Source organism: Xiphophorus maculatus, chromosome 11 (assembly GCF_002775205.1).
Source record: "Xiphophorus maculatus strain JP 163 A chromosome 11, X_maculatus-5.0-male, whole genome shotgun sequence".
Lineage (NCBI taxonomy): Eukaryota > Metazoa > Chordata > Actinopteri > Cyprinodontiformes > Poeciliidae > Xiphophorus > Xiphophorus maculatus.
In genome coordinates this window covers 28,435,213-28,451,569 of record NC_036453.1, presented here as the reverse complement: position 1 = coordinate 28,451,569, position 16,357 = coordinate 28,435,213, and the positions used below count along the sequence as shown (strand labels likewise).

At 38.6% G+C, this 16,357-nt stretch overlaps 1 protein-coding gene across 2 annotated transcripts; it reads right to left on the bottom strand.

Annotated features, from left to right (window-relative positions):
• Positions 1-1,123: 1,123 nt before the first annotated feature.
• LOC102229562 (heterogeneous nuclear ribonucleoprotein L-like) lies at positions 1,124-13,746 on the bottom strand. 2 transcript variants are annotated; one of them, XM_014475458.2, is made up of 14 exons: positions 13,631-13,746; positions 11,840-11,958; positions 11,215-11,452; positions 10,271-10,356; positions 10,046-10,142; positions 9,462-9,534; positions 4,481-4,516; positions 4,130-4,198; positions 3,783-4,033; positions 2,750-2,871; positions 2,429-2,630; positions 2,265-2,322; positions 1,537-1,632; positions 1,124-1,446 (listed from the first exon to the last, which is right to left on the bottom strand). In XM_014475458.2, the coding sequence occupies exons 1-14, from the start codon at positions 13,712-13,714 to the stop codon at positions 1,388-1,390; spliced, it is 1,590 nt and encodes a 529-aa protein (XP_014330944.2). In that variant the 5' UTR covers positions 13,715-13,746; the 3' UTR covers positions 1,124-1,387. The 2 variants fall into 2 exon arrangements, with proteins under 2 accessions (XP_014330944.2, XP_023198258.1); XM_023342490.1 differs by lacking the exon at positions 4,481-4,516.
• Between the last annotated feature and the right edge of the window lie 2,611 nt (positions 13,747-16,357).

Genomic DNA, 16,357 nt, shown 5'->3' with positions numbered 1-16,357 from the left:
GGTTTATTTGTTGAGAAAGGAAAGCTGTGTATGCTGAAAGGCTAAGGACACTACATATTCTTTTTTGTAAACATTAATGTTTTATATTACGTTGGGGAAACATGGTATGTTGTTTTGTTGTCTTAAAAGGCTCTCAAGGACAATTTCATTTATATTTCATAATGATTAAGCCTGGGAAATTATTTTATTGGGTTAGATATATCCAACAACTCTATATCTGTCCAACAATTCCTTCTGTAGACTTTCTGTTTCATTTATTTTACTTTATTTTTTTAAATAAGCGCCAGAAAGACCAGATTGGCACAGCTTTAAGGAACCTGATGTCGACACGGCCGCGCACAGCAACTCTGTGGTGCTGTAAAAAAATAAACAACTCATTAATTAAAGCACAGAATAATAATCACGCCTATGATTTCTACATTTAAAAGTCTGACTGTCACTACATATCCATTGATCTATTGTTCATACCCACTTATAAAACCTAAAATGGAAATAAAAAGTTAATTTATTCTGAAATTTCTGCAGTTCTTTTCAAATAATCTTTGTTCGCAGCAATGATTTATTTAATTGCGCTCAAAACCAGTTATTTATCCATGATGTGTTTTATATTTAGCAACTTATTTGCCCTTGAACTCTCCATTTATTGGTAGCAACTGATGCAACGAAATCTCAAAAATATGACCGCAGATATACAGATGTCAGCTGACCAAGCAGCAAATGCGCTGGTGTCTGGCGCCATCTTATGTAAATTATAAGCAACTGCAGCGTAATGATACAATGGGAATTTTTATTTTCCCATGAACAGTTAGCGATTCCTTTCTTTAAACCATTATATTCTAACAGCGAACTGGTCAAATGATCACTGATTATTACTTTGCAATATATATATATATACACTTTACTTACAACTTTCATGTTTATGATTTTTTTTCTTGCCTGATCTATAGATATACAGTAGCTAGTGCATACATACACACATAAATACATACATAAATATAAATAAAGAAGGATGAACGCATTCTACTTTTACCTATTCTATACTATCAACACTGCAGTTAACTACTGTTGGTTGTTCAAAAGAAATCAAAGTTTTAATTTAAAGAACACACCAGAAATCATTACATTATGGTAACATCACTTTATTTATAAACCAGATACCTTGGGGTGGGGGTCAAGTTTAGTACTGTGAATATACAAAATTAACAACTCATTGAAAAAAGAAACAAACACTTGAAGTAAAAATGAATACAAACAGGAAAAGGTATAATTTAAGATAGATTTTGAAAAGCACATAAATCCTAGTTTTAGTCAACAGTGCTCCAACAGAACATGACAAAATAAGTGTGCCATCTATTGCAAAAAAACAATAGAAATGAAGGAGAGTGGATTAGTTGGAAGGGTGTGTGGTTGAGAAACACAGCTTGAGTGTGTAAGGATAAGGCCCACCTAGGAGACAGAAGGAAAACAACATTAAAGCTCTCTGTAGAGTAGAACTGAACTGGGAATTTTGGTGAATGAAGAGAAAAGAGAACTTACTGGGATTTTTCATCTGGTAATGGTTCACCATGGCTAGCGCTTCCATGGCATCGTTGATGGATTCCCACTCCAGCAGCCCAGACGAACTGCGCTCACCTATAAATGAGATGTGGATGGTTTGAAATCAGAAAAAAATTTCAAAAGCCAAGTTGGGTTTGAATTTCATTACAAATAAACTATTTTATAGATAAAAATCTTTACTCTCTGAGCTTCGCTGTGTTTTATTTTTGTCTCTAGAAACTAAAGGTTAAATTAAGGAGCTTTAGCTGATTTCCATTAACCATATATAATTGCCCAATTTAATATTTTGAAAATAAATTGGCTTAATAAAAATGGAAACACTGTCATTTTGAAAAAATTCCCAATTTTTGCTAAAACATTTTGCCGCTAAGTTGAGGAGGGTTTTTTTGGTCGTATCGAAATTCGTTTATTTCACAAAACTGCAATGGAAACACTTTTTACTAAAAGGATACTTACTGTATGTCTCAAAAATTTACCACTAATTAGTCTCTTGTCTATCAATATAACTTGTAAAAGAGGAAATGGGAGAAATGTTGACATTTAGAAGCAAAACAATAACAAAAAAACCTTTGTCAAGGATCATGGCAAAAACCAATACAGCAATATAAAAGGAACACACACAGCAGGGTCAGTCAACACACACCACTAGCTGGAAGAGACTAAATACTGAAATGTAACCCAGACCTACAGAAGGCAACAATACTCACTCTTTCCAGTAAAAAGCTTGATACTCGTAGGACTTTTAATTCCCAGTTCCTCGCATATCTGGGAAGAGAACGCAGACTCGGTCAGTGCAGTCGTCGACCTGCAGTCGTAACGTTAGCCTCGTTTTATTCAGCAGAGAGAACTCCTGTTTTGAGATTTTTCTCACTTGGAAGAAGGTCTCCTCTGTGATCTCCGGCTGGGCGTTGAAGAAGTGCAGCACGTTGCTGGGGTGCTGGATTCGGTTTTTAGCCGCTTGCTCTGGGGAGGCGAAGCGGTTGTTCCGAGATCCATGGAAGTCTTTAAAGCTGCTGGTGTTATCCTCTAACTGGTAGCTCTGTCCTGGTACGATGGCCTGCTGCTTGGACACGCTGCAGGGAGAGAGGGAGAGAGAGAGGCATCTGCTCTTTCAACTCTTTGCTCAACTTCCAGAGGTTTTAAAATTAATCTACACTCCAGTGTGGAAATGTGTCTGGGCAGCAGCTTTTACCAAACATTGAGCTTCTGTCCAAACAGGAAGGTGTTGTTGAGGTGACTGATGGCTCGGTCCACAGAGTAACAGTCTCCCATCTCTACCATCGCTGCTCCAGGTTTACTTTTCATGAACTTCACCTGAAGATGGGGAGAATAAAACCAAAAAAAAAGTAACAAAAATAAAAAGACACTAGTCAGTTGCTGATTCTAGGTTCAAGGTGAACTTTTGTCATAATGTAACTATCATTGTAATAAAAAAATAATCTCCTAGCCTGCCCTTTATACTTAAACATATTTTGCAGCAAAAATATTTTTGGCCTTCTCTTTCAAATAAATTCTGTTAGATAAAGTCATATGATTTACTTTGAATTTATGTGATGCTGTAAAGTGTCTTACATTTTCATTAAGGGGCAGTGTTATGTATTTTAGAGGAACATGGTGCCATTTTTATAACAAAATCAAGTAACTGTTAGCTTCAGTTGTTACAAAAATCTTTATATATCAAATATAATTGAAAGGAAATGTGACTTTGTAATTTATCACCTTGAAATTGGGCTTCTGTCTCTTTAAATACTCCTGCTCTTTCTGACACTCCACCTTCAGGATGTCATCACAACATCGCCCCTCTATTAACCCTTTATCAATGTTTATACCAGCATTGCACTGAGAAGTAGCTTGTATAATAAACTCAGCAGATGCGCAGTTCCACCAGGTGTTTGCCAATTGCTGCTGGCTAGTCTGAAGGAGCTGAGTGGGGGGAGTCACAGAGGGTGGGAAGCTTGGAAACTGCAGCTCCGAGGAGGAGCTGTGCCTCGAAGGTGGCGCTCAGTCCACCTAGGCGTTTTGCACAGCTGAATGGTTGCCACGGGAGATTAAATAATTTCTCAAATATGAATGAATGAATCAGGGCAACCCTCCAGTTTTTGATAAGAGAATAACATGATGAAAAGCTCAAAAAAAGTAGATTTTACACAATGCTGCCCATTTGAAGCAATTATTTTTAAAAGTCCCATAAAAGCCCAGGAGGGTCTAAGCAGCATTATACTCACCCTCTCGATGTTGCCATAGAGACAAAAGATGTTAAAAACTCTGTCAGCATTGATCTTGGATGGCTCCAGGCCGTACACCATAAGAACCGGGGAGTCGGCATGGGGGCCATACTCGGGCGGAGGCGGCCCGTATCCTGCACCATAGCGCTGGCTCCCACGGCCCCGGCCCCCCATCCCAATCCCCATGCGATGGGGAGGAGGGGGGCCGTACGTGTCGTCGTTATAGCTATGATATCCTCCTTGTGGACCTCCTGTAGTACAGATGGAAAAGAAAACGCCAACAGTGAGGTTTTACAGTGGGAACTATTGTTCTACACTTCACATCAATTTCTCAGAGAGACAAATACCATAATCAGGTGGGTGGTCTCCCAGGAGAGCGGGCTGCCTCTGGCGCTTGTTGGGGTTGGCGTTAGGATCTGAAAATGGTCAAAATGTTCCCATCAAACAACTTGTGCTGCATGCAGCGCAGATGCTTCACTTGGCCTATCGCATGCTATGAGACAACTTAGTGAAGTGCATGCAACAGAGGAAGCTGGCCCCTTAAAAAAACAAAATAAAATATAATAAAAGGTTCGGCAGGCTTCGTCTGTTCATTTAGGCTGAACATAATGGAGATTTTTTTATTTAGAAGTGGCCGTAGCTTTCAAAGCATTCAATAAATGGAGTCCTTAATCATCCCGATATAAACACAAACACACCTTGTGATATGTTCCAATTGCCTTCACCATCTGCATCTGTACAAGTACACATACACATGTCAAATCCAAATACACAGCGTACTCAATTGGTAACACTAAACACACCAGAAAATGATATCAAAGCAGCACAGACAGGTGAATGTAACAGATCAGAAAGAGATCGTACGGCTCAGTGCCACAAACGGCTCCTGCCATTTTATTAGAAACTAAAACAGCTTTTACAACCCGGATGAGACAGAAGTAAAACACACGAGAATAGAAAATAAAAAGCATCACATTCAAAAATCAAACCCTGACATTTAGTCTGGTTTAAAAAAAAAAAAGAGAAAGAAAAGAAATCTCTAAAAACTTATGACTTCATTTGGACTTGAGCTCTGACTTGAAAATTTAGCAGAATGGAGGAATGCCTCCTGCATTATGTTTAAGTTTAATCATCGTTATGTTCATAAAAACTTCTGACAAAAATTTGTAGTCATTTGTATTAAGAGGAGCTTCTCTGTGCAAATTAGACATACATTTAAATTTAGCTGTATTATTTTCAAGCCACTTTACAGAATAACTTTTCATCCCAAAAACTAACAGAAAAAAAAAACTATATATCATTACAAATTGATTTAAACAAAAAGAATTGGAAAGCCAGGTTCTGATTTGGTTGCAAAACCAGACGAGATTAGATTGCTGCTTACACCAAAGGCTCAGGTTGCCTTCTGCTAACCATACAGTACTACACTAGACTTGAAATTGGGCCTCTGCCTCTTTAATAACTCTTCCTCCAACACTCCACCTTCAGAATTTACATATTAACCCTCCATCAAGATTTTTACCAGAGCTGCACTGAGAAGGAGCTCGTATAATGGGTGTTTGCTAATTGCTGCTGAGAGTTTACAAATCTGGAGTAAAATTCACACAAAACTATGATGTCAATATGGACCACAATCTCAGAGAGAATTGGACAAAAAGACAGTTCTGAAGACCAAAGTGGGTTTGACTCTGCAATAACAAGATACCAACAAAGAAGTGGGCCTACTGAAAACTATATCCATGCATGGTATATGCACTCTATACTTGGTCAGTCCTTGTTTTGCCTCAATAAAGTTTGGAGGTGATCGGCCTGTGGTTGTGATGAGGTGCTGAGGAAGCCCAGTTTGCTTTCTTCATTTTCGGTTCTAGTCTTTTATCTTCCACTTGTCAATACTCCACAGAGTCCCTGTGGAGTTCAGGTCCAGACAGTTTTCTGGCTAGTCAGCAAAGGTGACACCTTGGTTATTATGGCAGGTATTGATATATGCGAGCCAGTGCCATGTTCTGCTGGGAACTGACATTGTACTATAAAGCTGGTCGGCAGCATTTCCTGGTAGAGGACTGAGTTGACCGTGGACTTGATAAACCCCAGTGGACCACCACCACAGATGATATGGAACCTCAAACCACCTCTGACTGTGGAAACTTCAAGCAGGTTGCCTTCCATCCCTCTTCACTCTGAGATAATGATTTCTGAACTAAATCCAAAAATGTTATTTTCATCTGTAGAGAACTTTGGACCACTGAGCAACGATTCCGTTCTTCTCCTCCTTAGCCCTGATAAACTCTTCTGATGTTTTGACTTGTGTGCGGCCGTTGAATAATGCCTCCAGTGAATTTCCCCAAACCTCTTCAATGGGCTTTGCTTCACTATTCTCCCAAACTTGAAGTTATCCCTGTTGCTTGTTCACCCTTTACTACCTCACTTTCCCTCTTAATATGCTTTAATGAAGCTCTCCAAACAGCCAATTTCTTCTGTGGCTTTTTCAAAGAGCTGAGTTTTCATTTGCTAGAAATCACAACACAAACAGAAATAAACACTTGAAATATATCACTTTATGAGTAATGAATTTTTTGATTTTTCACCTTTGGATTCAGTTATAGAAATAAATTTGGTTTTCAACAATATTCTAATTTATAAAGATGAAAATAACTGAAAGTAAAGACTTTACAAATTACCTTATATGGGTTAAAATGTTAATGGCAGTGTAATAGCATATTAAAAATTCCCCAACTACAAAATAAAGTTCTGCTTTATCAGTTATTGCATGCTTCTAAATCAATATCAACTGTTTTAACTATACAGCAGCTAATGACTTATTGTTAGGTCCCAGGATTTCATTGAACATATTGAAAAGCTAGAACACAGTAGTTCAGATGTCAGAAATAAATGCATCACTTCCTTTTATCAAAGGAACATCGTGAGAAATAACAGATGGTTCATGAATACCAGAGATCTTCGAATGTAAACTAGAGTCAGAAACAGAATTCATGTAGTAGATCATAAACATTGAACCATTAGATCATTCATTCATTCATTAAGTACTTACAGCACCACATAGGGAGCATAGGACACAGTGGGCAGGTAGGGGGCAGTCTTCAGGAAGGATGCTACCCTCCAACCTCTGACTCCAGCCTCAACTCAATCCTCCTCCTCAGTCTTTAGTTGCTTCTTTCCAGCCTTGCATCCCACCTCCAGACCAAAAAGTGCATCCACGGGGTTCCAGTGTTGACTTTACAATCGGTGCCGCTGCGTATTCAAAGTTACCATTAGAGGCTCATTTCCATCTTACCGTGCTCTGATCACAAAGCAGGGCAAATGCACCATTTTCAGAGTAGGCTGTCAGTCCACAGACACAATGAGCCAAACCTGCATCACACGGGAGGCATTAGAGGCATCACTATGGGCCAGTGCAAAAAAAAAAAAAAAAAAAAAAACTACAAAAATAAATAAATAAACGCAGAAACAACACAAGAACAGCACAGAGAGGAGGGGAAAAAGGGGAATAAGGAACAGGGGAAAACAGAACACCAGAGTCCATAACTGTGGAAAGCTTTGGAAAAGGATTTGGAATCTGTTTGCCTCAGTGCTTGTATGCTTGACAGGTGTCTGATGTTGTGTCTTCGTTAGGGCCCCACTGTGGGTATTTCTTCTCATGTAAAAATGGGTACTTGCTTTATTTATCTGCTTTGAAAGCTGTCACCTCTTGCAAAGTGAAAGCATTTACTGCTTGATAATGAGTCGTCTGGAATATCTGCATGAAGATGTGCTGTCGTGGCGGCTCGGCTGCATGTTGCCTTGGATACTCAGCTCGATGTGCGGTCGTGTGTTCGGCGGAGGGAGGTAGAGATGAGGTGTAGTGTCATTTGAGAGAGCAAACTGCCCCAGTATGTGTAGTCGTCTGTTCCCTGGCCGGACTGAGTGTGTCTGAAATCCTCTGTTGCTCCCTGTGCTTGTGTTTTGTTTTGGGGTTTATTTTGGCCAAAAAGAAACAAAAAAAAAATCCAAGAGTGTGACTCCTGCCCCCATCACCAATGTGTTGTGACTCCTCAGGGGGTTTCTGGAGATGAAATGTGCTGTGCCGGTAACGGAGCTGCCGGAGGTGCTTATCAATCTATCAGCATCGGACTGTGGTGGATATGCGAGGTGTTTTGTTTGACGACCTGGGGAGTTATTTCTGTCCCTCTAAACTGAACGTGTGGCGACTTTTCGCCACCGAAGAAAAAAAAACCAAATAAACATAAAAAAACCATGACATGACTCCCAGGTCGGCTGGTGGAGATGTGGATGATGATGGAGTACTGAGTTGAGGTTGTGTTCCAGTATTTGATGCCCCACTGTGCCCCATGTGTGCCATAGAGCATTATTTGTTGTTGTTGATATGTCGGAGCTGTGAAGGTCGCTGTGTTTGCTTGCAAAGTCATGGAAAGCCTGTATGAGGTTATGGAGTAAGGACACAAGGAGGACCTCTGGGTTGTTAGGAAGCACAAAAATAGGACACAGTAAGAAACACCTGAATGAGCCTCGATATGTTCTTGTTTGAGTCAAAGCTGTTGATATGAAAAACTGATACTTTTTTTGGATCTTTTTGTCCTAAGAATTAAAAAAAAGCAAGATATGCAATTAATCATCTGGAAAAATTCAAAAGAACTCAATTAATTTCCATTCTGATTATTAATTTTTTTGAAGGGCAATTTTAAACCTATTTTATTTGTGTTTTCTGTTTTTGTTTTTTATTTGCTTCTTTATTGTTTTCGGTTGGTCTGTGTTCTTTTGGATACTTAAAATATTTTTCCTTTCCAATGTGAGGTATTCTGTACAAAATTAAACTTTTGTTAGTCTTTGAGAGGGAGAACTTTCATTATAAAGCCAGTATGAATGCATTACTTGAAAAAGGTCTCAAAACAAGATTATCATTTGTTGCAATAATTTCTGGGACAATTTATCATCCAATAAAATTTTTCATGACAGGCCTGCCAATAGGTCCACAAAACTGATCTCCATCTCCTACAAAGGTTTTCCTTTCTCATGTCTTCTACAAACTGTACATTTTCCTTTAAAGGCCCCATGAAATACGTGGCCTTGGATTCTAGTAATTAGAATTACTAAGAGTTATTTGAGTGAAAATTTTATTTTATTTCAACATTGTATCAAACCAAGATGAACTTTCTAATTCTGCTAAAACTTGAGAGGTGCAGTATCATTTCATGGGGCCTTTATTAATAAGTCTCACTTTCACTTTTTACAAAATCTCCACTATGCTTGAAAGGATGCTTTCAGTTGTGCTACCTGGATTTAAGTAAGCAAGGACGTGAGATAGTGCAGCTGTGACATGCTCTACAGGGACTGTGATCCTGTGTGACATGTGGTGCATCTTCTACTGCTAAAATAGGTGCTCCATATTTTTCACATGCATGAGTCTATAATGCACGCTGCCCCCAGGCAGCTCCTCATGCCCTTACTTTTCACCTGCTGTGTGGTGAGAAAATACATAAGGACTGAAGGCATCGTAGGAATACTGCCTTTGAGCACTAAGCTGATCTGCATGGTGAGACAATCCTTTGTGAACGAAGGCAATACTCCCCCGAGGCGAGGAACCCCCAACCATCCTATGTAGTGACATGAGAGAAGAAGAGGAGGAAAATAATGAAGAGGGATTGTTTGGGGAACACACGTTACCTTGGCCACTTAGGTTGGGGTTGGTGTAATCCCATGTGTCTTGGTCGTTCTTGAAGACGTTAAGGCGTGCGGGCTGTTGGACAGGAAGGAATAACAAACATGAGCATTAGAGTATCAGACTTTGGGTTAGCAACTCATTATTCACCAGTTGCAAGAGGCAGTTAGGCAGTAACTGTGTTTCCATTACAAATGTGCGCAAAACTTTGGCAAAATGCTGCCAATGTCGAAAAAATACAAGCAGCAATTGCGGTGCTTCCATTAAAATCTTACGTGAATAAGTTTGCTTCATGCAATAAGTTGTTAAAAAACATGATCCTCTTACTACTTCCCGTCTTCCTCTTTGTGGTTTGAGGCAACAGTAACATGCGGCTGCTAATCGCGTGATGCAAAGAAAGTGTTTCATGTTTTGCGCAGTATACCATGTTCAATGCGGCCAAAATACCACTTTATGCTATCGGCAACACTTTTTAAAAACAAGATCATTTTTCAAAATTGCTGTGTTTCCATTCAGCGAATTTATTTGCAAAATGTCAAACTGCACAGTTATATGGTCAATGGAAACGCAGCTTGTAACACATACGTACCTTTGCATATTCAATTTTCAGAGTGCAACAGCCAGAGTAGATATCCGCTCCATTCAAAGAGGCTTTGGCCCTCTGGGCACTTTGGACCGAATCAAACGTGGAACCTTCAAGTTAAGGCCTAAAGAGACGTTCAAATATGATGTAACAACACAATGTTACCCTGCTGTGGAAAGTTTATAAAAGAATGTTGCCAAATAAAAAAAAGTTGATGTTTGTAAAGGATATTCAACCATAGCCTGAACACCATTCTTTCTGAAGATCACGATCCTCTGTACAGGCCCGCAGTTGTTACAAATAGTGTAGAGGACATCCTGTAGGACACCAAACATGTTTAGGTAGTAAGGCTCTCATGATAAAAAAAAACATGTCATATCACCTTAAGTGAGAAATCATTGTTGGCATGGAAACATGTTTTGGTGTCGTCTCATTTCCCATCAGAACCAAACCTCTTGGTTGAAACACTTGGAACCCGGGCATGTGAATAATTTTAGGGGGTAGTTGTAGGATTTCCTTGCCATTTTCTGACACACAGTGTTTTTCAATCCCTGAATATTAAATCAAACATTTAGTAGAAATAGAACAACATCTAGTAAGACGTTATAGAAATCCATCACAAAGCCCAACTGTGTGTAGTTATTTACTACATGAACTATTTTCACTTTTGTTGAAAAAGCAGCTTTTATTTGTTGAATAAAAGCTGCAATGTATTTATTTATTAAATACAAAGTGAATTTCTATATATAGACATAAAATTCACGCATGAATTACAATTCTACAGTTTACCAAAATGTATATACAAATGATTTATAGTTCAACTCTATTAAGGAATGTAAAAAGTCAAACTGAACTATTTCAAATAAAAACAAAAATCCAGATATTCACTTTCATTCTGCCAGTTCAGAAAGTTTTAGGAAACAAATATCTCCAGCCATAACAGTGGTGTGGGATTCAAACGTAGAACTACAACAAACTGCTGTGGAAAACCAAAGGAATGTTTTAAACAACTAAGGACAATAGAATATAATTCTTTTAACTGTTTTAATTATGGATTACAAGTAAAAGCCAGTTTGTGACTGACTGAATTTGTAAAGTTAAATAAAATTTTAACTTGCCATACAGCGCCAAATACTACTAAACCTACGAAAAATACTGATCTGGATGCAAGTTACCGTGGTGATGGGATAGATGGGATTCAAGATTGTGAGCAGCAGCACGTTGTTGACGCTCCGGGTGTCGTCCGAGTCTCCCGGCCGAGAAATTTTCTGACTGGTGGAGTAGTTGATGAAGGCGGGGTGGCCCGCGATGTAAACCTGGTTTTCAGCTGCGTAAGTCACAGCATTACAGGAGCCGTTCATGTCCTCATACTCCACCAGCGCCTGCCGCTTCTTCGGCATCATCACAACATAGCTAAAAAATATAAATAAAAAGGCACTTACAATCTCTGTGGGAGTCTTGTTTCATCAAGGTGTTAAAGCTTCAAACATCCCGTAAAGATAAGCACAGATAAAGGCATTTCTGATCTTTCTTTGTTAACTCGGGGTCAAATCTAAAAGCTTCACTTTACTGTCCAAACTATGCAATAATGAAATTGTGAATTTGAAAGTTTTCAATAGACTACATCTATGCTCTTCATGAAGCAGATGTTTCTGGGACAAGAAATCACATAAAACAGTGCTGGAATAATTAAGAATAATTTCTAAATGTGACAATGTTTAGTTTTTTTTTTCTTTCTTAAATTTGGAAGTAAAAAAAACATCTGTGGCTCCAGTTAACATGTAGGAACATTATTATTACCTAATTGTCCCAAACTCCTGTAGCGCCTCCACCAGGTCAGCCTCCATCACACCATCCACCAGTCCCCTGATGTGCACCACAGGAGACGGTAGCGGCTTGTGAGGGTCTTCATAATTTTCCTAAGAAAGGAAAATAATACTGATGAAAATCAACCATCAAAATATGGAATCAGCAGGTCAGGGGTTTTAAAGATTGGTAATCAGCCAGAAAGCTGCAATCAGTGTGGAGAACTGTTTTGTTTTTGTGACAATTTTATGTAGAAAATTAAATTAAATGGCACAAAAACAATGTAGTTTTGTAATGTAAGCAGATGCAAAATATCAACTGTTTCCCCCCCCCCCCCCTCACATTCATGTCAGCAGCAAAGCCTTAGCATGCTGCTGAAGCTTTGAGAATCCACTTACGTGAAGAGGAGCAGATTTTTTTTATGTCAACAACATCAATAGTTTTCAAATAAAATGATTTGATGTGTGAACACATGCTTATTTAGCCACACAAAGTTTGATTTTTACACAAAACTAGGAAATAGCTTTTAATTAAATTTCAGAATTCAGAATTCTGATGTTTATGCAGAAAAAGAAAATCTTTGTTTATAAGAAGAACATTCTCTGTTGCCGTTTCCATTTGTGAAAATATAAAACAAAGTTACATACTTTATGCTTTTATTCAGCATAAGGTTGAATAAAAGCTAGTCAATATGCAAAATTTACTCTTGCTACTTAAAAGGTAGAGATTTTATTTTTTTTAAAAACTAAACATTTCAAGACAATGCCAGATATTTTTATTTTGAAATTATGCATCTTTTACTATAAATTCAAGGTATATAAACTACACTACAATGGCAACTTTTCAAGACAGTCTTCGTTTTTTCCCACACACATGAACTTGGTATCATTTGGCAGTTATTTTACTGCTCTTTCCAGTCTAAAAAAAATCAAGTCTGACTTTTGAAACAAATTCCTCGTGGTTTACTCTAAAAGAGGAACAAGCCTGTTCAACAGACCCAAAGATGGTCCAACCAGAGACAAATCAGCTGAGAACAAGAAGGAAACATTCCCTGGACCATTTCAGAGATTTGATCAGCACTATATTTTCAAAGCCGAAGTAACTTTCAGCCAACAATTTATATTTAAGAATAATTTTGAACTAAGTTATAGATTCAGACTCGCTTTCCAAGAAACCGACAGAATCCATTCATGTTAAAAACATGTAGGTTCACAATGCAAAATTCTGTCTTTAGGAGGTAAATCCCTTTGCAACCAAGAACTGATTCTATGTAAAGAACGATTAAAAATGCATCCAATGGATATTTTAAATTATTATTGCCGTTTGTTGTATTGAAATTAAATAGGTAATAAAATCATTCATTGATTATGCATTGGATATAAAGATGTTTTTTTTATTGTCTCAGAGAGATACAATCTCCCACTTATTTGGTTCTGAAGCTTGTCCTAATTTGGCCAACATCTGACAAGCTTTTATTTTCATGAGAACTGACGTTAGTCATTTCTTTGACGAGTCTTTCTTTGCCCATGAATATAATATTTAAGCTGTCCTGCTTCAACACGATGTTTAAATGAAACCGCTGAGCAGCTTTTCGGGCACGCGCCGACGTAAACTCCGTTCCTAAGTGTGAAGTAGCTAAGCAAGCTAATGCCTGCTAGCATTTTCGTTTTAGCTAGCGCCCGATTTATAACGTTTTTAATGCTGAAATACTTTCTAAGACAAAGCAAAACTATAATAGTTCAGCTCACTGATGCATTCGCTTCAAAGGTAACGGTGAAAACCCACCGTTGTCATTCCGCCTTCTTCAGTTTTCTGTCTTTTTGTCGCTCTGCCGCCTTCGCCGTAGTATCGGGACGCAGCAGCAGCCATGTTGTCCTGTCCACTTTACCGGGCTGGTGCTGCATTTCAGTGGTGTTAAGAAAATAAACGTTTTGCCAAACGTTTGGTTTTATTCTCCAACCAGAATTGATCCTGGAATAATTAAACAATGTGTTCTCATGGGTTTAAATTGCACCTTTATCAAAGAATGTTTGTATTCATCTTTGCAGCATTTTAAATTATGTTAGCATTTCTAAAAGGTGCAAGTCAAAAAGCTCATACTGATCAGTGAACGCAACAGAACTGTGTAACATTGAGTGCCGAATTCCCATTGGCTACCTTGCTCTGTCAATGAGCGGACGCGAAGCCAGAAGGGTGTGCACCATTTGTCAACCGGCAAGGCAATCAGACGCTTTCAAACGGTGCGTAAGCCGGGTGATGTTTTCTTCAAATGTACTCACAGGAGTAACGTACCCGTTCTCTTACAAAGTCACCACCATAAACATACATTTTGGGTGCCAAATATGTCTTTAATAGTGAAGAAAGCCGCTTAATTTCCAGATGATAAGAGTCAGGTGATCTCTGGCGATTTTTGTCTCATTATTGTCTCATTATTCAGTCTCCCACTGACCCCGGTTTCCTGGCTCTTGATGACAGTGTGCACAGGATGGCTGGCGGTCTCCACAGTAGCCAGACATCTCTGCGATTCTTTGGTCCAATATTGGTACAAGCACAATATTTACTGCTCATGAATTTTACATCCAACAGTCTGCATACAGTATGCAAGTAGGTTGCTTAAATTTTTTCAATTAGTTTTAGATTACTGAAATGTCTCTCCCCACGACCAGCAGTCATAGGCAACATACAAAATACACATAAAGCAATCCATATTTTTCAAAAAATGCTATGTAGTTGCATTTTATTCAAGCTGCAGTATATAACTTTAATCAAAAAATATGTTTTCTCCATATTTGTTAAAGCTGGCACCATGTTGTGACAGTTTGTTACGAGACAGATATGTGAAAACAATCAATCTCCTCCACCTCATCCCTGAACTACTATTACTGGCTAAAGTAATGCAACTCCGACCAAAACAACCAATCAGAACCAGTAGGAGGGTCTTAGTGCTGTCAATCAACCTCATTCACTCACTACTAAATGTGCTAATGGTGGAGAAACATCATATCATTACAGGAAAATCGTTTATCTACTGTCACTGGTAACTAGACTAAGCATTTACAACAGGCTATGCTAGCTGCAGCATAGCACAGAGCAAGCAGAAGGGAGGATGAGCAGCCACATGAGATTGTGATTGACAGCACTAAAACTCTCCTGCCAGACTGGTTGTTTAGCACTTTGAGAAAGCAGAGGAAATAGATTTTTCACAGATTATCTCCATACCATACTGTCACAACATAATGACAGTTTTAACAAATATGTGAATTTTATTTTATAAAAGTTACATACTGCAGCTTCAATTTCACTAAGGAGAGGGCAGGTCAGGAGGGACGTGGGCTAAAGCTGCTGCTGTCTGACTCATCTGTTGTTAAGTGGTAAAAGGTACAGGGACAAGTTAAATATATGAATATCTTGGTGATTTTTTTCCTTAATTCATTAGATGCTAGTGAAATGGAGGCAAACAGTAGTCTGTAGCTAAGCTAACTATGCTAAATGGTTGAGAATCTCACACAGTCTATCCACCTCTCTTGGAGAAAAACTGGGCAACAAATTGACACTCTTGCCTTTTTCTCTCTCCTTTTTTTGTGGAAAACCTGACTATTATCTTTCTTAGCAGCATAGTAACCGCCACACAGTCGTTCTTGTTTCCTACTGACTGCTGCTGAACACGGTGACCGTCAAGCTCCAAGCAGGAACAAACTATTTCATGCAGATCCAGGAGGGTTCAGTGCAAATATGGATGTGTGTTTTTTGGTCTGGGAGTGAGAACATTTCATTTTTACTGCTAAAAACAATCTTCGAAAAGACAATATGATTAATTTTGTAATTGACACGGCCCCGATTTTTTTTTTTTGTTAATTTCTATCAACAAAAAATAAATAAATAAATTGTGGAGGGCCCCCTGTTGGTCAGGGGCCCTTAGAATTGTCATAACTTTCCCCCCTGTATGGCGCCCCTGTTCAGACCGCAGCAGGTGAAGTGCTGGTAATGAAAGTTGAATCTTTAATTTAATTTATTATAAGTTATTGGGGCCACAGTGATTTTTGTCACTACAGACAAAAAGTTTGATGCTTTTATCTGCTTTATGTATCATGGGATCTGGTTTCTTAAACTGGGTGAATATTAACCAAACGCATAAAAATGCGGCCAAATATAGCCTATGTTAATATTATTATAATTTGACGGGTAAAAACCAGTGGTGAGGTCAGGGGAGGCGAGTGAGGCAGAGCCTCACTTGCCATCATGGAAAAATAATATGTAATGATAAAATAATTTATATTGCTATTTTCACCCTGTGGTTTGTACTATAAAGTATTTATTTTTCATTTAGCTTAACCAATTTTGATTATTTTTTTCCTCAAAATCGCTGAATTTTCGCAATTTCCCATTCAAATGCTCGGAAGAGAAGCTGGTGAGGCAGCAGCGAGCAGAGCCTCACCTGGGATTGCGCAACCTTTCGCTAACTGCACTGGCTGCCATTCATGCTCCTCCTCGCTAATAAAACGATAAAATAAA

Bases quoted from the DNA above. Each gene is read 5' to 3' on its own strand.
- LOC102229562 (XM_014475458.2), bottom strand. From the start codon at position 13,714: ATGGCTGCTGCTGCGTCCCGATACTACGGCGAAGGCGGCAGAGCGACA. The intron at 9,535-10,045 runs GTACGTATGTGT...CCTGTCCAACAG, and splicing joins TGAAAATTGAATATGCAAAG to CCCGCACGCCTTAACGTCTT. The intron at 2,323-2,428 runs GTGAGAAAAATC...TTCTCTTCCCAG, and splicing joins CAGAGGAGACCTTCTTCCAA to ATATGCGAGGAACTGGGAAT.